The sequence below is a fragment of the Danio aesculapii genome, chromosome 24, assembly GCF_903798145.1.
Source record: "Danio aesculapii chromosome 24, fDanAes4.1, whole genome shotgun sequence".
NCBI lineage: Eukaryota > Metazoa > Chordata > Actinopteri > Cypriniformes > Danionidae > Danio > Danio aesculapii.
The window spans coordinates 31,572,335-31,597,579 of record NC_079458.1 but is presented as its reverse complement, the minus strand read 5'-3'; the positions used below and the strand labels follow the sequence as shown (position 1 = coordinate 31,597,579).

Here is a 25,245-nt window from a genome sequence, read left to right as displayed (position 1 = left end):
AGTTGGGGAGGGAAGTCCTTCTATGCTTTTTGACAGCTTCAACACAATATTCTTAACCACACCCTCTTACCGTTAATTAGCTTCAAGGGAATAATGCGCAAATTAAAGCCACACTCCTAATCAATATTCCATTTCAATTAAATACATTAACTTATGGGAAACAAATGTCTCAGCAAATTCTGGTTCACACCGACTTTAAATTGTTTAATTCGTGGCAATTTATGTTTAAATTGGACTTCTATTACAATGCAATGTTTTCTTTATATTATTATTTTTTTATTTTTTATCCATATTTGTATTCTGGAAGTTTTTACTAAGGGATTTGTTAATGCTTAATATGCCTGATTATATAAAACATAACATGTTACTCTACAAAAAAAAAAAAAAAAAAAAAAGTGAACATATTTTTTCTACTTATTTGAGTGATAAGACTCCCAAAATCCACTTTCATCAAATGCTTAGATTTTTAAACTAGAAATATATGTAAAATGACCACATATTTAACTAAATAATGTCTATTTGCATATTTAAACCATATACAAAAGGATGGTTCACCCAAACTGAAAATTGTCATAAGACTATATTTTGAAGAAAGATGAAAATCTGTAACCATTGACTTCTTACTACTACTACATCAAACTCATAAAGGATTGCAACCACTTGAAGATGAGTACAGCGAGTTACTTTTTATTCTTGGGTGAACTATCCATTTAGGAAAACATGAAACAAAAAAAAAGTTGGTATTTTGGGTGTGATCAAACTTGGGATGTATGGTAACTGTTACTTGCTTTAAAAATAGAGGATGCAACATTTCTGAAATTAAAGATGAAAGTCATAACTACCTTGTGAAAGCTTCTGAAGTAAGCTGCTTTTTCATCTGGATATTTCTCTAATCGCCGTGGACCTTTACTGGACGCCTTCTTGAACACAAGCCAGCATCTTCTGAAGATCTGTTACAAAAAGATACAATTTATTTACTGCAATGTTTAAAATATCAATTAAAACGTTTCAAATAAACAAATAAATAATGATAGCAATAACATATAATTCCCTATTTGTCTGCAAATATTACTTGTCAAGTCAGGTTGAGCTTTATTGTCATTCCGCTACATGTGTGGACATACAGAGGAATGAAATGTGTCTCGCAGGACAATGGTGCTACATAAATTAATCATAAATACAAACACAACACTGGACTTAAGAGCCATTTTAAAAAACCTATGCATATCTAACATGTACTATAAGATACTTAACTATACACATACTGTAAAACAGGCTATACAAGTACTTTTACATGAGACTGAACAATGTTGTGCAGGATATTGTACAAGAGAGTTATTTAAGGCTGAAGCAATCAGTGCAACATGATTGTGGTACATTTATAGTAAACACTGTTTTCCTTATTAAGTTCTTGCCTTATTGAGTTTTGAAGACATTTTCTGGGCTTTGAAAGAGTCAGGACCATTGGGGATCTCAAATTTTCCATAAAATATCTTAAAGGTGCAGTATGTAAGTTTGACACTCAGTGGTTAAACTAGGTATTGCACACCTGGCTCAAAACACATTTTCACTCAGCTCTTCCTCTGAGGACTCCATGAAAGTGCAGGTTGCCAGATTGATGACATCAACGGAAGTGTGCCTAACTATCAAGCCTAAAGGCTGATTTCATTGTCATGTTTTGAAGAAAATCAATGGCACGCAATGAAAAGGAAATATTTTCCAAATTAAAAGCAGTTTTTGTCCTAACCAACGCCTGAAATTTATATTTCAGAAATGGCTTCTATTTCTTGCAACTGAACAACAGGATAAACTGACAGTGATCACCTCAGGTACACCTCATGTGCTTTAATCAGTGTTAAATGCTCATAATGAGAGTTTAAATGCCATTTTACATGACATGTTATTGCCATATCACTGAAAGCAGCAGCAGAAGTTCACCTAAGATCTTGAAAATAAAATAAACCGTTTGAAAAATTGAACTTTAGATCTGTGACTCACAAATCAGTGTTTCAGCATGTACATTTAATAATGTTAAAAGAAGGTTTAACGTGTATTAATTAGACTATAAACCCTTACCATTTTGTTGGAGTGCAGTAAGTACTTATTCTGTGCTTCTGAATGGCTTTTATTTAAATTCGGTTGTGTTTCGTCTGATGCACACAGCCAAACTGCTAATCACTGCAAATCGCATCACGTAGTGTGTTGTTGGGACACGGGATTACAATGTATCCTGCTCACCTAATGTTTATGCAGGTAACATTTCTATTATTTGCCAATTAATAACTACCTCATGTGGAATTCTGAATCTGTGTCTCATTTCGGAGGCTGCTACTGTCCACTGCATTTCAGTTTACACTAATAGGTTTTCGTTTTAAAATGCATAAGTTTTGCTACGGTTACATTATCCATCCACACTATGCCAGAGTTTTTGAGCAGCAAAAGTGGAGCATTTTGAAAATGCTCAAGAGGTCGTTTTCATTTTAAAATGCTGCTTCTCCGTGTTAGTGTGGATGGGGTAAAACGGAGACATCTGAAAACGGAGGCGTGGCTGCTTTTTGATTGGGGCTTTTTCCTCAATATTAAGTAGTCTACACAAAGCTCAGTCTTGCATCCTTTCCTTGTAAATTCAGACTTCGCAAGTTTGATTGGAAACAAACTCCCGAGGACACATCAGGTAAATCTTCAAAGGGAACAGCGTACTTTATAACATCATTCACATCACCCTTGCTACGTTGTTTCACTTTCTTAACATTATTATTTTTTATTTCAACTTAACAGACAACAAAATGTTAAGGCATTGTGTAGCTACATATTTATATAACCTTCATCTTCACTGTAAGCATATTTATAACACAATGGAGTAACATTACTGCCTTCCTTCATTTTCATTAAAAACACGAAACATATCTTCTCTTTTGTTGAATATCAGTTTAATAATCAGTTATGACCATTATAAAAGTATAACGTACAATAAGTTTATGCATTATAGGAAATAAAGGCAAGAAATCAGTCAGATGTGCAGAATCAGTGTACGTGGTTACATTAATTATTATACTAACTTATCTTTGCGCTCAGCCAAAACACGTTATTCAAAAACAAGTCATAGATTCAAAAGACCAAAGTTGGGGGAATATGCTGTTAGATATAGACAACAAGATTATTTAAATATCACATTTAATAAATATAATGAGATTACATCCAGCGGTAGATTATTGATGAACTGTCCGATGTGCACAGGTCTCACCTGAAGAGCTGTGCTCAAAGCACCCACTGACTGCCTGGAGCTCAGGTGCATGCATATGCTGCAGCCCATGCCACTGTGTGTGTGTTGTCACGTGATGTGCGTTTTCAGTGGTGTAGTGTGGACAGAGATCTGTTCAGAAACTCTAGGTGAAACACCAGTGTAGACGTGGATCGTTTTCATTCTAAAACGCTGTTTTAAAACTAAAACGTATTAGTGTAAACGGGGCCTAAGAGCCTTCCTGAGTGAATGAATCACACCAAAGCAACCCTGGGTGCTGAAATATAATTGGCTAAATTGGCATTGGGTGGGTTAAAAGAACCAAAACAAAAGACATCTTACATTTTCAAAGCAGAATATGTGACTTCAGATAAACAAGAATGTTCACTTAGAATGTTTCTAAAATATCTACAATCATATTCTGGTATTTTTATGCTCAAAAACTTGCATACAGCACCATTAATATGTGTTTTAAAGATGTAGAACAAAGGTGTCAGGGGTTTGGAACGACATGAGGGTGAGTAACTGATAACATATGTTTCATTTTTGGTTACATTATTATACTAACTTATCTTAATTATTAATTATTATACTAACTTAGCCCTTTAAATGGTCTTTCTTTTTCTTTTTCTTTCTAATGCTCAGTTTGAACTTACACAGATTGACGGGACTGCATCTACATACCTAAATGCTGTCATGATTGGCTGTTTAGATATTTGCATTAACACACAGTAGAACGGGTCTACATAATAAAATGCATAAAGGTGAGTACAGTTTATACAGTAAATGACTGAACAAAACAAGCAATAAAGAAATGTGCACCATTACACCCCATGAAAAAAGGTGAGCAGAATACTTTTTGAAAGCTTGACTTCAGTGTGCTATTAAAGTATTATATTAAGATAATAAACGGTGGCAGCAATCCAGGTGGACTTTTAAGCCTCGGTAAATATCCATCGTAAAATGTTCATCTGCATTAGAAGAGTCGTCTGCCATTCTTAAACACATGACTTTTTTATTATGGGAATAAATCAGAGATATGAAACAGATGTGGATGATCCCGACTGAGAAAAGGCCATTCAAACCTCATTTGTTAATTATGGAACTGCTGAGTTATTGATTGGGCAAAGCTATGATTTCGCCCCATGCCTTCGGTCTGGTTTTGGGCAGATTAAGAGAATAAACACAAGTGTTGGATGGAAATGGACTGAAATAAATGTGTGTATGTTTTTGTAATGGAGAGTTGTGCACGTTCTCTCAAGTCTGTGCTTTTTACGTTGACCTTGAAACGCTGTCAGGGGAATGTGAGCGTTTAATCTGCGAAAGTCTCAGATGTTGCTGGAAGGAGTGTTTCAGACAGAATCTGAGGCCTTTATCTCTTTAAATAGTACACAGGGGGCAAACTCAGACAAATGGACACTGAAATGAGCGGCACTGAGATCTAGAGTCTCTTTCATGGCTTTTATGGCTGCTCTGGTGCATCACAAAGTCTGGTTTATTGTCTGAAAACTCTTCACTCCCTTTTACAATCAGTGTTGCGTAAGTTACTCCCAGAGTTAATTAATTAATAATGACTAATTGTATCATTGAATTTAAATTTTCTAATCATACATATTTTTCTAGTTATTATTACTATAACGGATAAGTCATTTAACAAACTAATGAAACCTTATTGTAAAGTGTGACCATGTGTTGTATATCGAATGAATTGCAAACTATTTAAAAATAATAAAATTATACATGTCATTAAAAAAAAAAAAAAAATATATATATATATATATATATATATATACTATTATTATATATATATAGATATATATATATATATATATATATATATATATATATATATATTATATATCATATATATCTATATATATATATTTATACACAAATCAACTTTTGAATTAAAGATGTAAGGGAAAAAAAGTATGATTCTGGCGTGCTATTTCTTAAAACAAGACAATATTTTTCTGTCTAGAAAATGCTTCTCGATTTAACATTTTTTAAATATTTAGACTAGAAACAAGACATTCACAGTAAGAAAAGCCTTTTTTGCTGTGTAATTAGTTACTTTTCAACTAAATGTACAAAGGAATACCAGTATGGTGACAAAATAGCTTCACTTTTAAGAGCAATCCAGTTGTCTATATAGGCATCTATAAAGTGTAACTATTCATCTTATTCTCCGTGTACGAGTGGGCACAGTCATTAGATTTTTTTTTTTTTGGTTTGAGACTTCCAGCCTCATTCACTTCCATTCATTTTTAGACATTAAAAACAGCTTGTTTTGCTGCTTGATGTTGGCAAACTGATATTGTCTTATTATATATTCTATTTTTCTCTCTTATAGTCATGCAAACACGTGTTTGAAGAGCAAGTAATTTGACTGTTTTTCTGCCATTTAGTATTCTTATTATTTCTAGTCATTTCTCCCATAGGCAACTGAATCGAAAGTTCTAAAACAATCACAAAAAATGAGCACACTTCCGCATTGAAGAATAAGGTTGATCTTTAAAGCATGGTGTAGTCACAGCTTCAAATGCATAGGCATGGGCCGGTATAAGATTCTAACGGAATGATAACCTTGGATAAAAATATCACGGTTTCACGGTATTGTGATTACTTCACTAAAATATATTCTTTTAAAATGTCTGGGTAAAAAAAAACCAACAACTTTTTTTCAGCTTTAAACACAATGGCTGCTGTGTGAAATCACATACTTCCATACTATACAGTACGCTAAAATCAGTATGCGAGCCAAGTAGTATGTCTAAATTATAGGATTCGAAAAACAGTATACAAGAAGTGCCAGAATGACCTATGCTTCTGGCGAGATTATGAAGTGCGCATCCGATGGATGCTACTCTATTCCAAGATGCACTGCAAAAGAATTCATGAATAGGAGTAAAGCAAAGCAACTGATGCGGACACTGTATACAGTATAACATACTTTTCTGCCGGTCGAGTAGATGTTCAAATTCAAATGCAGTACCTACTGAGTAGTAGGCGATTTCTGACACAGCCAATATATTTTATTTTGAGAAACATTTAAATATTTTGGAAGAGTAAACATGTCAGGCTAAGTAATTCAATGAATCATTGACTTCTGCTGTCTTCTAAAACACAGATTTCCTTAAAATTCTAAAATCGTATGTTTAGGTATCTTTTCTGCTAGAGATACTATTGTACTAAAAAAATAAAAATAAATAAAACATCTTACATATACTGTAGGAACGGAATAACAGAATATTTAGGTTATACCTTGAAAACATGTTATCGTCCCATGCCTAATGCTATACACACACACCCTAAGACTGATACAAACATGTTTGGTGTGAATATATGCACTGTTGTACTACGCTGTTCCTGGGCCAAGAAAATAAGTGTCACACAAACACCCTTAAAACATACGACCTGTCATTCTTTTAAGGTTAGGAGGATTCATTAACAGAGGAGATCTCCATATCCGGCAGCAGGCAGGCTATATTCATTTGTTGATGTATGTGTATTGCTGTCGGGATTCATATCCATGGACGAGATTAATTTGTTTACTCCAGTGATGTAGCACATGGAAAAGCAACAATGCTTAATTTGGCACTCAACATAATTGATCTTGGTTCATTCCTGTGCACACGCCTGGTGCTCCTAATTCCTTTTATGTGTGTCCACTGTCCAGCCAAAAGGTTTTAAAAACGTTTTAAACGGCTCTATTTTATCCACAGAGATGCAAATGAGGGAATCGGAAATTGTGAACTGAATGCCATCTGTTATCAAATCAGGTTATGGGGATTTGAGATTTGCGAGGCTTTCTTTGCTGATTTTTGGGACACCAGACTGCTGCGATAGACAAGGTTGTTTATTCAGACATGTGCCCTCTGACACTGATAAGCCAAGTCAATACTATTCATTTTATTTATGCTTTTGCTGCAACATAAGATTTCTATAATCTCATCTTTTTTTATTGATTTCAGCCAAAAAATATTTTATTTGAGTCAAGCAGAGCCAGCAATAAAAAATAAATATTGCAAATAATAGTTCTGGCAGTATGACATACAGTACTGTAAAGCTGCCTATTGACATTCAGGTTGAAAAGCAGAGCTTCAGAATTTTCTCACACCAACACTTTTATTAACACGTTCATGTCCTCGAAAGCAGCCAAGAGCCCTTTAGAAACTAAACTAAATAATAACTAAACAAAAAATTTCTAAGCCAAACATTTTTTTAAACTTCACTATAAATGAACAAACTTACAGAGATGCATGCATAAAGACATTAATACACTAATAAAATGAATGCACTGCAAGTAATGTGTATTTACTGTATATAGAGCAATTATCGTGTATGGCCATACACTCAAAGCAAATCACAATCATGGGACTCCAGCACCAGTGTGCAGCATCCACTTGGATGATGTGATGGCAGTCACAGGACAACGACGCCAGTGCACTCACCACACACCAGCTATAGTATAGGGAGTGGAGAGACAGTGAAAGAGCCAATTCTGTGTATGGGGATAATTAGGAGGCCATGATGAGTAAGAGCCGATGGGGGTAATTTGGCCAGGACACCAGGGTTAAACCTCTACTCTCTTATGAGAAGTGCCATGGGATTTTAATGACCACAGAGAGTTCAGGACCTTGGTTTAATGTCTCATTCGATAGACTGACACCACTGACAGTATAGTGTTCCCTTCACTTTATTAGGGCATAGGACTCAGAGCGCAGGTTGAGTGCCTCCTGCTGGCCTCACCAATACCACTTCCAACAGCAACATTGTTTTCCCATGTGGGCCGTTTCTCAATATGCGTTTTTTCAGTGACCTTGCATCCTCATGTTCTCATGTAACGCCACCATCAACTGCCAAGCCTCAGTTCCAAAACTCAAGACCACAAGAACAGAGGATGTGTGGAAGTTCCCGGATGTGTTCTTGGTATCAAAGATGCACCGATGCAGACTTGAGCACCGAACTGGCTCTAGAAGTCCCAGAAGTCATTGCGACTGGAGGTAGGAAGCGCAGCATTTTATATAGATTTATTATTAAAGTCAGAGATATAACGTATTTACCTCAGGAGTTTCCCTAAATGAAAAAGTGAAAGTAAAAATTACCATGACATCTTAATAAAGGCATAAACACATTAACTGTGTTTATTGCTGAAATTTCATATTAAACGTCTGTTAATTTGTATGTGCAAGAATTGGTACCAAGGACCATCAGGGAAGGAATGCAAGCATACTCATTTCTCACAGGACACTTTAGTGTTCTGGCCATCTTGCGAGATTCATTTTTCTGAGGTGGACTACTGAACTTACAAGAATGCACGATTCGTTCTCTGCTGTTCCTTGGAATTGAGAAACAGCCAGTGGACTCCGCATCCAAGACTAAATAAGGTGAGGCCTCTGCTTAGCTTCAGTGAGGAACCGGTCTGGGCTCCAGGGTGATATGGCTTGTGATATGTGGTAAATAAAATCATTGTATTTTTTTGTATTATATAACGTTCCATACAATGTGCATTAAACTAAGAAAATATAAGCAATGGTATAAAAAAATACATAGAAAATATCATATAATAATAATATCTAAATATAAATAATTACAAATCCATAAAGAAAGAACAATGCATGATTATTGTACAGGACAAATAAATAAAATATTGTAAAAATGTATGTAAAATAAATGAAATATAAAACTATAGATGTTCAAAATATAATAGTTGGCAAAAATAGATAAGTAGTTGACAAACTATGTTTTTGTACACTGATTTATTTTTAAACTGTGCTTCACAATGAGCAACACTGCTTCACAATGGGCCGCAGCCATATCACCCTGCAGCCCAAGACCGGTTACTCGCAGAAGCTAAGCAGGGCTGTGCCTGATCAGTACCTGGATGGGCGATCACATAAGAAAACCAGCTTGCTGTTGCAAGTGGTGTTAGTGAGGCCAGCAGGGGGCGCTCAATCTGTGGTTTGTGTGAGTCCTAATGCCCCTGTATAGTGAAGGGGGATGCTATACCGTCATTGAGTGCCGTCTTTTGGATGAGATGTTAAACCAAGGTCGTAACCCTTTGTGGTCTTTAAAAATCCCATGGAACTTCTCGTAAAGAGTAGGGGTATAACCTCAGTGTCCTAGCCAAATTACCTCCATCGGCCCTTTTCCTTTATGGCCTCCCAATTATCCCCATCCACTAAATTTGCTCTAACACTGTCTCTCCCCTCCACCTATAGCTGGTGTGTGATGGGCACACTGGTGCCGTTGTCCTGTGGCTGCAGTCACATCATCAAAGTGGATGCTGCACATTTGTGGTGGTGTGGAGAGGAGACCCCTCAGACATGATTGTGAAGCACTTTGGATGTATGGCCCGATATGACACAATAAATGTTGCTATATAAATATACATTATTTAATTACTAACTTGCTTACGTATTTTATTCAAACAAGCAATTTTTAAGCAGAAAGCTGAGAACCCTTTTTTTTACACACAATACTACAATGTTTATTAACTTTTTCACAGGATATACTGTAGTTTAATCTTTAAGACCACAATCTAAGTCAAAATTATTAATTGCTGTCAATTATACTCAGGTATGAAATTTATTTTGGCCTCTTGGATAATAACCAACCATAAGCCTTGATCATATCACATTTAAAAATACAATCAATGTTACAACACATTTTACAGTCAACTTCCCTTTTTCTTTCAGATTCTAAACATTTTTTTTTTTTTTAAAGTCAAAGAACCTATTCAGAACAGAAACTTCTAAGGCAATGAATAGAAGATTTCCCATGCTGGGCTCACAAAGCCTGAACGCAGTGAAGAGTTTTAGTGTGTGTGTGAGTGAGCGAGAGAGAGAAAGAAAAAGAAAGAGAGAGTGTGTGTTGTCCAAACCTAACCAGTTCTTGTTCTCTCATTCTCAAAGGCATTCAGTATCAAAAATCAGACGTAGATTTGCTTAGTCACAATTCAAAGACTTCTAAAATAAAACCAACTGGTGTGAATATTCCTATCAAAGTTCATTCCAACACCATTCATCTAAAACTGACAGATTTCTTTCTTTTTTTTTTTTTAACCAAAAAGCTGCTGATTTTCCGTTACAATCTAAACGGGCGCCCACTTAATTTATTATTTATTTTTTATAAAGGTTGACACGGGTAAGTAAACGCAACTTGAGTGTGTAATAGCTTTATATAAATGCTAATTCTGACCATGGCATTTAGTTCGTTTCACGGTATTATCCTCAAGTAAACACACTACTCTCACCCAATTTTCACTTTACCGCAACAATGGCCAAAGTCATCAGACCTAACTATGACTGACAGAAATGAATTTGCAATCAGCCTCCCTCTTTCGCTGTTTCTCAGTCGACAGCAGGAGTTACGGGCGGACAGTATCTCTCTGATTGCATACAGAAATTTCAAAGCCTGATTAATGAACAAACCTTCCGTCTCTAGAGTGGATTGTTTAATTATGAATCAGGACGCAATGTACCCTCCAAACCGTCAACATTACACATACGCACACACAAGGACTCTTCAGTGGAAACAAAGCCAGGTAAATTCAGCCACTTCATTAAGAGCTTGCGTAAACAGTGTTTACAAAAAACTCAAAGCGCAGTTTGATAAGAATTGATGCACGCAATATAGCATTGAGTAGAGCACTTTAATCCCAGTAGATCCTTCTGGAGGATTCTCTGAGAAAAACACACTTCAATTACTTGCAGGCTGATATAGCCAAAAGGGTAGTTGTTATGATTGAATCATATCCAACACCTGTCATAGAAAATATGCACGCATTTAAACATACAAATATATTGATAAAAGACAACTTAAAATTCTCAAGGATTTGCTATTTAAAATGTTATGTTTTTAATTAAAATCCACACAATTATTTTATTTTATTCATTTTATTAAACTACTGATTTAATTCCTTCTCATTTAAAACATGAAATCAATTTAAAAAAATTCAAACCCATATCTACACAAAATAAAATAAGAAGAGAATATTCAAGTGTTTGTTTTCTTTCCTGTAGCTATGTATATTTTAAAAAGTGGTTCGGTTTAGGCTTAAAGATGGGTTTAGGTACTCAAAAACATCAATGCAAAATTTTAATGCATCCATACAAAAAAATAATGAAAAAAAGTCAAAGAAACTACAGATCCTCAAAAAACAAAAGAAATCATTGGGACTTCTTGTTAAGCTATAAGTGGTTACAAGTGACCATCTTAAATGGGGGAATGTCACAGACTGCTGCTGAATTCAAAATCGCAGTCCATTCAAAGACACAGATTAACACTGGAACTTTCAGAATGGTGATAGTCATATAAGACTTTTAATATTGTTCACATTATATTTACATTCAAAGCTTCTATTGAGATGTTATAATTAAGCTTTAAATGCCTGTCATCAAATTAAGTCATTACCCTAAAAAAATATTTTTTGGAATATAGCCTACAATTATGTATTAATTACAAGACCATCGGCTAAGATTTTACATGAAATCTGCGTGCACAGAAGTCTGCACATTTCTGCAGATTTTTTTAGCCCATCGAGTGTATCTATTTATTTATTTAGCCTCTTAAAATTCCTCATTTTAGTGGAAAATTTCAGATAGCATTTAGATGTTTTATATATATAGTTTTTTTACATTAATTTCAGCAATATTGTTGTATAATATGCAAATTTCATTTATTTACAATACAGTTTGCAAATATTTTCTGTATTTTAGTAGATATATTTGACTTGCTTTGTTTACCAAACATGTTTACACAGACGTGTTTATTGTAAAACAAATAAATGTTTGTTTATTGTAGTAATTAACGTAGTATCTGCAGATTTTTTGCAACTTGTAAACAAAAAAAAGCAAAAGAATGTGTGCAGAATCTGTCTACCGCATATCTTACATCAGGGCTATTCAAATAGTTGTCATGGGGGCCAGTCATGAAAAGCATCCATGCATGAAAAGCATCCCATGAGGGGCCGGAGAGATATGACTTGTAATATGAGTGTTGACACAACATCATATAAGAACCCATATGTTGTATTTTTGCTCCTTAAGACACCCATGTTGTATTTTTCTACATTAAAACATTAATATATTGCATTTTGAAACTACATAATATCAGTGCATTGTACAATGTGTTTTTTTTTTTTACAAACATATTCAATGTTGTATTTCGAAGCACAACAAAAGCAGTGAATTGCTTAAGTAGGCCTCTTCTACATTCAGACATTGGACTGCATTCTAATTAGGGATGCAACAATTATAGATTTTGATTGTATGATTATATAGTCTGTGTCATGGTGTCACGATTATTACGTCTAATGTAAATTTAAGCTTAATATTAGGTAAGTATTTAAATGAACTGTTGTTATCATCTGCGTTCATACATACAGTACATAATCATTTTAATAATTTGTAATAATTTGTCTAGCATATCTTTTGTTTACATTGCACTGAAAGCCACGCACAACTCTCATCGATGTGAGATGTTTTCTACTTGGTGTGTCTGGAACGTGCATATTGGCTTGTATTCTCAAATTGGAAATAACGAACTTGCACACAAAAAAGACGCAATATGTGAATGGCCCACTGCTATAGTTAATCCAGTGTGTGTGCATATTAGCCTTGGTGTATAAGCTCGAAACTTTAAACCAGCGCAAGGTGGCATAACTTTGTTTAGTTGCAACAGTTTTGTTCCGTGCAACAGAATCGTAGTGTTGAGAAGCCTTTAAGCATAAGTATCCAAATGTTTTCGGCTGCTTGCGCTACTCGCTTAATGTCAGGTGACTCACGCTCTGTGCAGCCTTCAACTGCAGCTCGTGCTGTATTGAACAGACGCACGTCACTTCATAACTAAAGCAGCCGTTTTTCCACTGAATTAAATGTATTTTTGATTACTTGGTCACACTATTTGGAGGGCCGGAACAAATTGTTTCATAAGACAAATTGCAATTTAAGACAGGGCTATTCAGTTGATGGTTTGGCCCGCAGGCCGCCAATTGAATAGCCCTGCCTTGCATTGTCCAACAAGTGGGAGGGCAAAGTTTTCACTACAGTAAAAATAATGTTTTTGAATGTCTGTAAGACTTGTCTGGAGTAAATTAATGTTTTTGCTATATGCAAGTTATGTTAGCAGGAAGTTGCTAGGCAACAGAGACACAAGAAGGTATTGGATGCTGAATTTAACAGTCATGGTCCTTCAAGGTATAAATACTCAAAACTCTTTTGAGTTTTGCAACTGTAATAAATAAATAGTGTTAGATTGAAATATATGGAAAAGTCAGGGTTTTATTTTAACACAATTGCAAAAATAAAATAAAAAATACAAAATTTTAAATTTTGTGTTCACAAACTACACTCTCAGAAATAAAGGTATGCGAGCTGTCATTGGGGTGGTACTGTACCTTTTCGAAAGGTACACATTTGTACTTAAAGGGTATATATTGGTACCTCAAAAGTATATATTAGTACCAAAAAAGTTTAAGACGAACACTTTTGTACTTTTTAGGTACTAATATGTACCCTTGAGGTATTAATATGGACCTTTTAGGTACAAATTTATACCTTTTGAAAAGGTACCACCTCAGTGACAGCTCACGTACCTTTAGTTCTGAGAATGTACACATGTGAAAGGAAAGGAAGGAAAAAACAATCCAACCAATCAATCAATTAATGAAACCAATAAATGAATGACCAAATTAACAAATAACTCTAAATTAAGCATGTGTTAATTGATGAATCCTATAATCACTTAATCAGCTCATTCATTCAAAGACATTTATTCAAATACAAAACAAGAGACAGAATGAAGAGGTTGAATGAATGATTAAATAACCAATTAAGTATTAAAATCCCACAGATGGTTTAATAAACAAAACAAGTTACAGTATCGTCTTATAATATGAGAAGTACTCTATGAGTTTTGACTATGTAATATATGTGACTGTTATGAATCAGCTCAGGGTTGATTTCAATGGTTGTGGATTACAGGTAATAATGTTAGAAATAATATGCAGCTGCTTGAATAGACCAATCGTTCCAATTCAATTGATGTCTCTGTGTGCTTTTTGACTCTCACATGGCCTCTAGCTGACGACTCTCATTTATGAATCACCATGTATTACGGTTTCAGCTAAACATCTTCTTTACTGTTCTACTGAAGAAAACACGAGTAAGCTACATCTTGAATGGCCAGAGGGTGAGTAAAATAACAACATATTTTCATTCCTGGGTTGACAAAGCCTTTAATGAATGAGCTATTGACTCATTCATTAAACAAATTCATTCAAAAGACACTGATTCATTCAAAAACCAAACAAGTCTTAATGAGTAAATTGTTGAATAATTCATTCAATCAATTTGTTCATAAAACTTATTCCTTCTGAAAAGTATCAAGTGACTTAATGGGTCTAATGTCTTAATGAGCAAGTTAAGGAATCATTCATGCAAGAGCTAAACAAAGAACTTACAAAGATTTTTCCATTTCTATTATACTTTTCATTTTCATTACAGTCATCTCACTTTAGATGCTGTAAATTTGTACACATTGTACACACGCACGCACACACACACAGAAAACAAACCAAAATATGGTTCTATTAAAATGTTGGTCAAACTTTACAATAAGGTTTATTTGTAAATGTATTTACTAACATGAACTAATAATTTACAATACTTGAATAGCACTTATAAATCATAGCTCAGCAGTTAGTAATGCCTTATTAAAATCCAAAGGCATGCTTGTTAACAATAGTTGAGTTTATCTGTGAGTTAAGATGAACTAACATTGAACAACATACATTAGGTTTATGTTAATACAACCTCATTGTAAAGTGTTACCAAAATATTTAGTAATTAAAAAATGGCTGCATTTTGTTGTAAAATGGTTCAAGATCTGCTTTCATAAATCTTATCCCCTCTGTTTAATATTCACACAAATAGATGTTGTGTGCAGAACAGAATTGAAAACTGCTTAACAGTGCCCAAAATAAATGAGTACACTTCCTTTGAAAATGAATATCCATTTTTATAAGAATATAAATAATATTGGTAATTTGTTTTAACAAAACAGATTTTACAAAATAATAAACATTTAAATGAGGTGCTGCAAAAAAATATATTTTTGACATCTCTGAAATTTCATATTTGTATAATTATGTAAAATGTATATTTTACATACAGTGAAGCCCAAAATAATTCATAGGGGTATTTCATTTATTTTAAACATTTCCAATGAGTTGTTTAACGGAGCAAGATTTTCCTATTTTCTGAAAAGGTATTGTTTTGACTGGATTAAAAGACAATATTATTAGCCCCTTTAAGAAATACTCTTTTCTTTCTAAATTTTTGTCCAATGACTTGCCTAATTAACCCAAATTGCCTAGTTAACCTAATTAACTTACTTAAGCCTCTAAATTGCATGTTAATTCAAATACTAGTATTGTATAAAGGTAACAAGTAAAATATGATGTGCTGCCATCATATACATGTAATAAATTTAATTTCACCAGATAAATTAAATATATCTTTAGATTGGAATAATCAAGAGCCCGTTCATACACCTGGCGCATTAAGGCACAAGACTAGTTTGGCACGATATGTTGCTATATTCAGACTAGCGCAACCCTAATTTTCACATTTTGCGCCACATTGTTTAAATAGCAAATCTATTTGTGCTACTTTGTGGACTCATGGGTGTGCCAGTCTATAAAGGAGGTGTGTTAAGGTGTGTTGTTGGTGCATTGCTTAATACACATTGTACAGCAATACACGAATATCTTTACATATGAAAAAATATAAAAAGGTTACAAAAAGTATATAATATATAAACACTACCTCCATGCCACCTTCATGTCTGGGACGATTTATTTCAGTTTATTTATGACAATTAGCATTTTTATTAAAATGTTATTAATATTATTTTTAGTATTATTTATTATATGTGCATTTATATATACACGTTTTCATGAAAACACGTTTAGATTTATTCATCTGTCGGGTTTTGGAGACTTATGCATCACCATGGGCATCAGAATCGGACGCGTGTTTGGATATAGCTCAGTTTTCTGACCATACTTCGTTATTATTGTTCATTTATTGTTTGCTGGAAATTAGAACTGAATTTAGAAATAGTTTTGAAACAAATCTTTGCACTTAAACTAAATTATGTAGGCTAATGGATGTCTTCAGTGGAGTGCGTACAACACCGTTTCCATATCCACGAAAGTAAAGAGGTCAAGAGTAAAAGTAAAGTAAAAGAGGCTAAATAGAGGAGGCTCATTATTTGTCATCGCACTGCAGATGGTCTGTTTAACTGTTTTCCAGCTAGTGAAGCATCAAGTTTTTCCTCTTACAAAGTCTGCCATGTAAATAGCAAATGCACCACGGCACGACGCAACTGACTCTTAAAGGGAATGTGAGATGAGACTCTGATTGGTTTAATGCACATTGTGCTCAAAACACACCCATAACTCATTAAGTGAATTAGTACAACCCTGTTAGACCATGTGCCATGGTGCAAACCGTATTTTTCCGTCCTTAAAATAGCAAAAGCGGAATCGGACATGCACTTAATGCTTTTGTGCTATGCGCTTTAGACTTTGCGCCTTGATCCTTAAAGCCCCAAGTCTTTTTCGATGCAGTGAGTTATCCATAAATTGTAATAAATTACAAGCATATGTAAATAAAACAGAGCAAATATAAAAGTTAAATAAACAGCGCTTCATGGTTTTCTAAAGAGTCTAACAGGTACACAGAAATTGAAAAGCAAACATAAAATAACATGGTTGTCATTGTATCAATTATTTTTAAATAATAATATCTTTATCTTTTATTCTTTAATAAACAATCAAATCCTGTGATGCGACTATTGCGGATACACACATTACGATATCGACGCTCAAACTATGTTGTGCAGCCCTAGTTCATAGGGGTGGGCGGTACACCGGTGTCATAGTCATCACCGGTGTGACATTGCGCCACGACATGGATTTTCTAATACCGTCAATACCGTAATAAATCAATTATGCGCCTTGAACGGCTGCATTTACATCAATAATAGCTAATTCTAAATAATAAGGCATTTAATTTTCTTCAAACGTTCAGTTGTGGTCTGAATAAATGTCCTTATACTACAGGGCTCGAAATTGCAACCATTTTGGTCGCATGAGCGCCCGAAATTTAATCTATGCGCCCTCATAATATATTTGGGAGCATTTGTGTGTCTGAATATAATGGTTGTAGTGCAATCTGATTTGATTTTCTCTAAAAACTTGCTGAATCGCTCTACCCTGCTGCTGTATTGGTTCATATTAGCAGTCAGTCACTCAACGCTTCCCGCTGTCAGATAACAGGGAGCTTTTGTTACTGCAGGAAATGCAAACGGCTGAAGGGTGAAAAGTGCACAGGTTTGCAAACCTCACCTAAAGTTATAATAATAATAATAGCACAGATGACAGCGATCATGACATGAGATAAATGTTGATCCGCCAGCTGAGATCAATCGAGTGTTTTCGGAGAAGGTGCCCGAATCTCGATGCGTTGCATTCATCGCGTGTTCAGCGCAAATGTCCGCTAAATATAAAATCTAACACTGTACACATCATCGCCAAAGAAACTCACCTTTACTAAGTTTACTCTGAAACTACGGCTCATAACAAAGAGCGGAATTGCGCCGGTGGTCATCATGAGAATCCTGCTCTGTCTGCTCATAAATTGGTGCGGCTGACTCGCCTGCTTTATTCCACCAACACAGAGAAATGAAGATCAGCTCATAACGAGACTGAGCATTTACAATGACCCAAACCAAAACTTTTAAAGAGTGATAGAAGTGAGACTTCTTTTGTCCGTTCTTCCTTGAGATATATATTATTTTGCTATTGAAAGTAATACCATGATATTATACCGTCACCGTTCAAAAGATGAAAAATTCCGTGATATTAATTTTAGGTCATATCGCCCACCCCTACTAGTTCATCAAAAAAAATCTCTATTTTGACTTTAACTGTATTTTTCCCATAACATATTCAATGGAGTGTACTCATTTCTGTACCAAGACCTTATGATATTTTTCATCTGTATTAGTTCCAATTTGGTATGCAAGCCAATAAACCAGATTTACGCAAATACCTAAGTATCTTAATATCTATATTGAGATACTATTGAATGAAAACTTTTTTTGAGAAATCTGGGGAGTATTTATGCTGGTCACTATATGTACATCCAAATGTAGCCACACAAAATATTAAAACATGAACCAAACAATGAGATCAGATATAAACCCCTCAGAAATGTTAGCAAATAACGCTGTAAGCATGCAGGAATGCTTATGCGTTTATGACACAGGCTGATCAAAAGACAATGCAGCTCAGTCAGAGAGATGGCTGACCTTTTCATGTGCCAGCGAGATGATGTGAACCACCTTGGAGGCTCCACTGTCTGACGTTTCACCTCTCTAATAAAATCTGTGTCTGCTGCGATCCACAAACCACCAGCTGCTAGCGGAGAAGGTTATCTGATTACTTATAAGACACTGCTATCATACTCACTCTGCACGCCGGGAGGGCAGAGACATGGAGAATAAACACATTCTCAGATGCTCCTGAGCTGAACGGGCTGAATTCGCTGATGAAATACACTGACTTATGAACTTGGAAAAAATATGAGACTCCGCTTTAAGTAGAAACATTCCTTCAGGCATTCAAATAGCTTCAGATAAATAAGTAACAGTAAGTCAACGGATAGTTACAGTACAAAAAAAATGGGGGTCTTAAATAATGCATGTAGGATACATCTTTTCAGACCTTTTGACTATTCTACTGGTGCGATTTTAAATGTAATTTTTCTAAAGGTGTTCATGCAGATATAATCAAGTATATGTGCCACAAAAATGTCTTGAAACTCCCAAAAGCATTTGCTGTAGAAATAGCAATTAATGAAATGTTGAAAGAACAAAAATATTGGAGTTGAAATTATATTAATGCTTGAGCTCTTGTTAGGAAGACATATTATATTAAAACTTAAAAAATGTCAAATTAAGGTTTATTTTCGAATCTGAACAGCTAATGTTGACTGGACTAATTAACACATCCAGTTGTTATTACAATCTTGGTAAAAAAAGAGAGAAGTTTAATCTAAAATATTGGTGGAACTTTCCCAGTACAGGGTTGTAGCTGGAATATGGCATTAATAATATGCCAAAACAATCTGAATTTGAATTGTTAATTTGAATTATTAACAATTGTAAGTTAATAAAACTGAATATTATATGCTATTTTAATATGTTTTGAATTTGAATTTCTTAACATGAATACTGAACATTTGAAATATAGGAAAATATTTACAATTTAAATAAGCAAAATATTAACATTTTTAATCCCTTTCAAGTAGGGGTGTCAAAATTAATTGTTTCTTCGGTGCACCGTAATGAAGACGTGGACAATTCGGCATCGGTTCAGTAATAATCATAACCGGTTATTATGTACTGACATCATTTATCTTATATGCGTTATGTCGTCGTAGCTTACTATGGCGAGGGAGGCGAGCTCGAGTATTTACAATGCTCCAATTACTTACACATGCCGTGAAATTGTGCTGTTTCTGCGTTTTTGCTTGCTGGACACTAACACTTTTAGCAGAAGCACCTATTTCACTGCGATTGACAGAATGAAAGTAAACTTAATTTCATCTCACTGTGGCCCATTTGACCTACTGACGTGACTTTTCCTCTCCTCTCGGCTGTTACAGAGATACTTCTGGATACAGACACAAACGCGTGTCTGCAGAGTTTTCTCCTCCGCGTCTATCATGGATCAGCTGTGATCGCCGTTGCCGTTTATCAGTGAGACTCATTTGTGAACAGCGCCAGCACGCAGGAGAAAAATTGCAGCCCTTTCTGTTGAGCGCATGACCAATCATAGGGGTGTAAGAAAGAACTTGGTAGACAAGGCTCAGAAAACGAGTGAGATATTTATATTTGTTTATTTGGTATTAATGCACGTGTTGTTTAAAGGTACAGTTTATATAGCTGACTGTATGTTTTAAAGGACGAAATTGTTTTAAAAATAGTATGTAGGCTAAATAAAAATATATTTATACATTTTAATACAAGAATTGCTGTGCTGTGAAGAAAATATAAAACTGTGTATGGAAAGCATCGTCAATGCACCGTGATGCACCAGGATATCGAATTGAACCGAATCAATGGCATGATAATCGTAACCGAACCGTGAGATTCACGCCTCTACTTTCAAGCACTTTTTCCGAAATCTAAGCATTTTTTAAGCCTAGATTAAAATATTTCAAAAGTCAAGCATTTTCAAGAATTTCCAGATCCGGTTTGCACCCTGCAGACATGTAATTCTCGAAGAAGACCTGTTTTTATATATATATATATATATATATATATATATATATATATATATATATATATATATATATATATATATATATATATATATATATATATATATATATATATAATATATATATATATATATATATATATATATATATATATATATATATATATATATATATATATATATATATATATATATATATATATATATATATATATATATATAAAATGGCTAATTTTGCCAAACAGTGAGAAGTTTGCATTCTTGTCCCAATAAAAGGATGATCATTAAATATTGTGCTGTTAACTTCTACGTGCGACCATAGGAGTCTATAAAAATACATGTTTAATTTTACATTGCGGTATATGTAGATAAAAAAACGCCTATTTTTACCTATTTTCAGACCCCCAGCCCCCGTAATTCACACCCTTTGCATAACCATGAATCAAACAGAGGTGATTCTTAGTTTGACTTTTCGGTGACCGGCTACTCTTCCCTGTTGATGACCCCTGACCTACTTTCTGCTAAATCTGAATTTTACAATCTGAATTTCTGGTTTAGAATTTTAGAATATTGAATTAGATTTTCTGAATTTCTTCATCTTGATTTTTACAAACCCAATATCTGCAATCTATGAATTCAGAACACAAAAAATCTAAAAAAAAAATAAAAAAAATAAAAAAAAAAAAAGTTTAAAAATACGTCTATTCAAATTTGACTTACAAAAAGTTTAGTTGTCCTAAATTTCAGATGTTCAATATTCAAGTTAAGAAATTCAAATTCAAAACATTTTTGATGGCATTTAATATTCCGTTTTATTAACTAACAATTGTTAATAATTTAAATGAACACAATTCAAATTCAGATTGTTTTGGCATATTATTAGCTCCATACTGGTAGGGCATCTGCTCTGCAAAACATATGCTGGATAGGTTGCCAGTTCATTTTGCTGCGGTGACCCCTAATGAATAAAGGGACTAAGCTGAAGGAAAATGAATGAATGAATGTTGGTGGAACTACTAAATAATAATTAATTGATGCTGCTTAAAATGATGATTTGGATTTTTCTATTCTACAGTATTATTAAAATAAAATTACTAAAAAGGTTGGGGCTCATAATATTATTTCATTATGTTTGAAAGAACTCTTGCAATGCTCAATAAGGCTACATCTTTTCTGAATGCAGAAATCAGTAATGCAAACTGTACCATTTGTGTATGATTTGGAGTTCATAATATACAAATGACTGTAACAGCAACATACAGACAACAGACTTTCAGTGTTAACTACAATTACCTCAGTACTATCAATAAAAAAATATATATACAGTAAACCTTAGAGGTTGGTGGTTCATTCCGCTTTGGTGACCCCTGATTAATAAAGGGACTAAGCCAAAAAGAAAATGAATGAATGACCCTCAGAGGTTATTGTTAACATGCTAAAAACTTACTCACTCACCTTCAGCTTATTCCCTGCTTTTATTAGGGGTTGAACAGCAGAATGAACCACCAATTACTCTGGCATAGGTTTTTGTTTTTACACAGTGGATGTCCTTCCTGTCTTTACCCAGCACTGACTGCACAACCTCAGTTGCTGGGAAACACCCACACCAGCTATTCTCACCTTCACAGACTAAAAGTTAATTTATACTTCTGCGTCAAGTGTTCAGTGTGACCCACGATGCCTGCCTTGCACTTTGCTGTGCATTTATACCTCTGCATGCTGTTTGTGCTGCTCTGCAATAACACTTCCAAAATGCTAGTGGGCTGTAGGTAATAGCTGGTAGCGAGGCTCTTGGTCCCACCCACACTGGTCACAGCTACCAAGCCAACCAATCACAAACCTTGCGCTATGCGTTGTTGAGCTACATCTTACATTAGCCATGGCGAGGGCCATGCGACCGCACGTAGGTTGTATTTGTGTGCTTGACTAAGAAATATAAATCCACCCACTTCGAATGTTATCACTCAATTGAATGGGCATTATCAGTTTTTAATCAGCTGATAGATATGGGCCAGCAGGGACCTTCTGTGCCTACTAGTAGGCTCAGAAGGCTGTTATCATCCAACCACATGGTTAATCAGCTATACTAATAGAGAAGACTCCAGATCCAGATCTGTTTTTACATTACTGTGATGGTTGGGTTTAGGGTTGGGGTACGGGTAGACAATAATAAAATACAATTAATGGGAAATTTAATAAATAATATAAATAATTCTCATTAACTTCCGGCTACAGCCGTATGTGATCTATTGCTGATTAACCATGTGGATGGATAATACCCCCCTGAGCCTACCAGTAGGCCCCTACTGACCCATATCTATCCGCTGATAACCACTGATAACGCCTATTCAATCGAGTGATAACACCCCCCCTGAGCCTACCAGTAGGCCCCTACTGGCCCATATCTATCTGCTGATAACCACTGATAACGCCCATTTAATCAAATGATAACATTCAAATAGGTTTTATAAATTAGCTTTAAGGCCAATTTAGTTTATCCAATTCGCCTATAATGCATGTCCTTTGGACTGTGGGGAAAGGAAAAATAAAAAAAAAAAATAAAAAAAAAAATACATAAATAAATAAATAAATAAATATAAATAAAAATCGGAGAAGCTGCAGGAAACCCATGCAGACATGGGGAGAACAGGCAAACTCCACACAGAAAGACCTTCTGATCCAGCCTGAACTCCAACCAGCGAACTTCTTGCTGTGAAATATTTGTACATTTCTTTCTATCATGGTTATATTATTAAAATTACAAAACACGAAAGAGTTATGAGTATTTCTACTTACGTAGAACTACCATAGAATTCAAAATGATTGCATGTATTTTAGAGTCCATCCTTGACTTTAAATATGTGCCTCTGTTGCTGTGAAACTTACTGCTAACAAATACATAACTTTCTGTTGGGTGTACAGTATGTCTTTCAAAACAGCATATTCAGTGCAGCGAAAAGCCTTCTCCCATGCTTGTGAAAGTGAAAAAGAAAGTGAGGTGAGGACATTTTCGGGTGGTCTAGTAGCTTTACGATAGATTTATAGGCTGTGTTACCAAAAATATTGTATTTTTAGGGTGATGACTTAATTAAATAGGACAACAGACATTCATAGCCTAAATTCAGTATCTCAATAGAAGCTTTGAATGTAACAATATGACATCTCATATGAGAACAGTCAGAATGACCGCTATGGCGATTCTTGTAGTTATAGAATTTTGGTAATTCCAGTGTTACCCCTTTGACTGCCACTTTACCAAATGGCTGACCATGTTTTTACTGTTTTAAATAATGACTGTTAATGACATTTAAAGAATGACTGTTTTAAATAATGGCTTACACACATAGCATTGTTGGTTTACAAAGAAAATAAGTAAATAAAATCAAAACAAACACCCTGTTGCACTACTACACTTGAATTTGGTTTTATTGTAAAAATAAACATGTTAAATGAGAATCTGAAATATTTTATGGCAAACTTTAAAAAATAATAAAATAAAATTTAAAAAAGTGATTTAGTATTCAAAAATGTTTTGATTTTTTTTTTTTTAATTGGTCTCGCACTTCATATTTTCAGATTTTTCATAGTATGTGTGGTAATTCAGGTACTTTTAAAATAAACCGACATACCAAGCATTTGGTAGAGGCTGATATTTTAGAAATTATGGGATGTGTTGAAAAAAAATGCATTAAGTGTGTTAACTAGCGACATTTGGAGTTAAGAAATGCAATCAAAAGTTAAAGGGTTAAAGGGATAGTTCAGCCAAAAATTGAAATTCTGTCATCATTTAATGCATTTGAATTTATTTCTTTTGTTGTGCATAAAACCAGATATTTTGAAGACTGCTGGGAAAAAAAAAAACAGCAATTCATTTCCATAGTATTTATTTAACAGATGTCGATGGCTGTTTTTTTCCCAACATTTTTCTGAATTTCTGGTTTTGTGCTCAACAGAATAAATAAATTAATAAAAGCTTAAAACCAATTGAGTGTAAGTAAATGGTAAGGAAATTTTCAATTTTGTTTAACTCTCCCTTTAAACAGAATTTATTGTTACCAACATTTCAGAAATCAAGACACCTTTGCGGCAAGGTAACGTTGGCAACACTAAAACTGTGGTTAAGAGAGTATGCAAATCTTTTTCTTTTATCTTTTTTTCTTTAGCTTTTCAAAAAGATGTGTCATTTTCCTTCTACTCGTTTACAAATTGTATCATCATGTAGAAATATCCTGTGCAAACACAGTGACTTAAAAAAAAAAAAAAAACATGTAATCTGCAAAGGCACAGAAACACACATTAAAGCCATTACAGAATCCCAAACCCAAACACACACACACACACACACAGTGCAATTTCTGCTGATTTTTAGAAAGCGTGAAGAATGAAGCTGCAGGACTGATGAGCAGTGATGTTGTTTGGGAATATCCTGACACTGTGAGCGCCGGTTTCCAAACAAGAATATGGGCTCCTCTCGACATGATTGCCAAGCTGTTTTGGGACAAGGCTGTAGAGGATGCAATGATTTGATTTATTATCTGGATGGGCGGTTGCTAAGGCCATCATTACTGCAATCACATCTACACTTCTGTTTGCATCCTGATCAAGCTTTTGTCATATTTTCACACTCAGATTAGCAACATATGGC

At 34.5% G+C, this 25,245-nt stretch overlaps 1 protein-coding gene across 1 annotated transcript in view; it reads right to left on the bottom strand.

Annotated features, from left to right (window-relative positions):
• dok6 (docking protein 6) overlaps window positions 1-25,245 on the bottom strand; it is a 144,180-nt gene that overhangs the window by 75,820 nt on the left and 43,115 nt on the right. Inside the window, 1 exon segment of the mRNA XM_056450139.1 lies at window positions 843-950. Coding sequence (XP_056306114.1) covers window positions 843-950 — 108 coding nt within the window.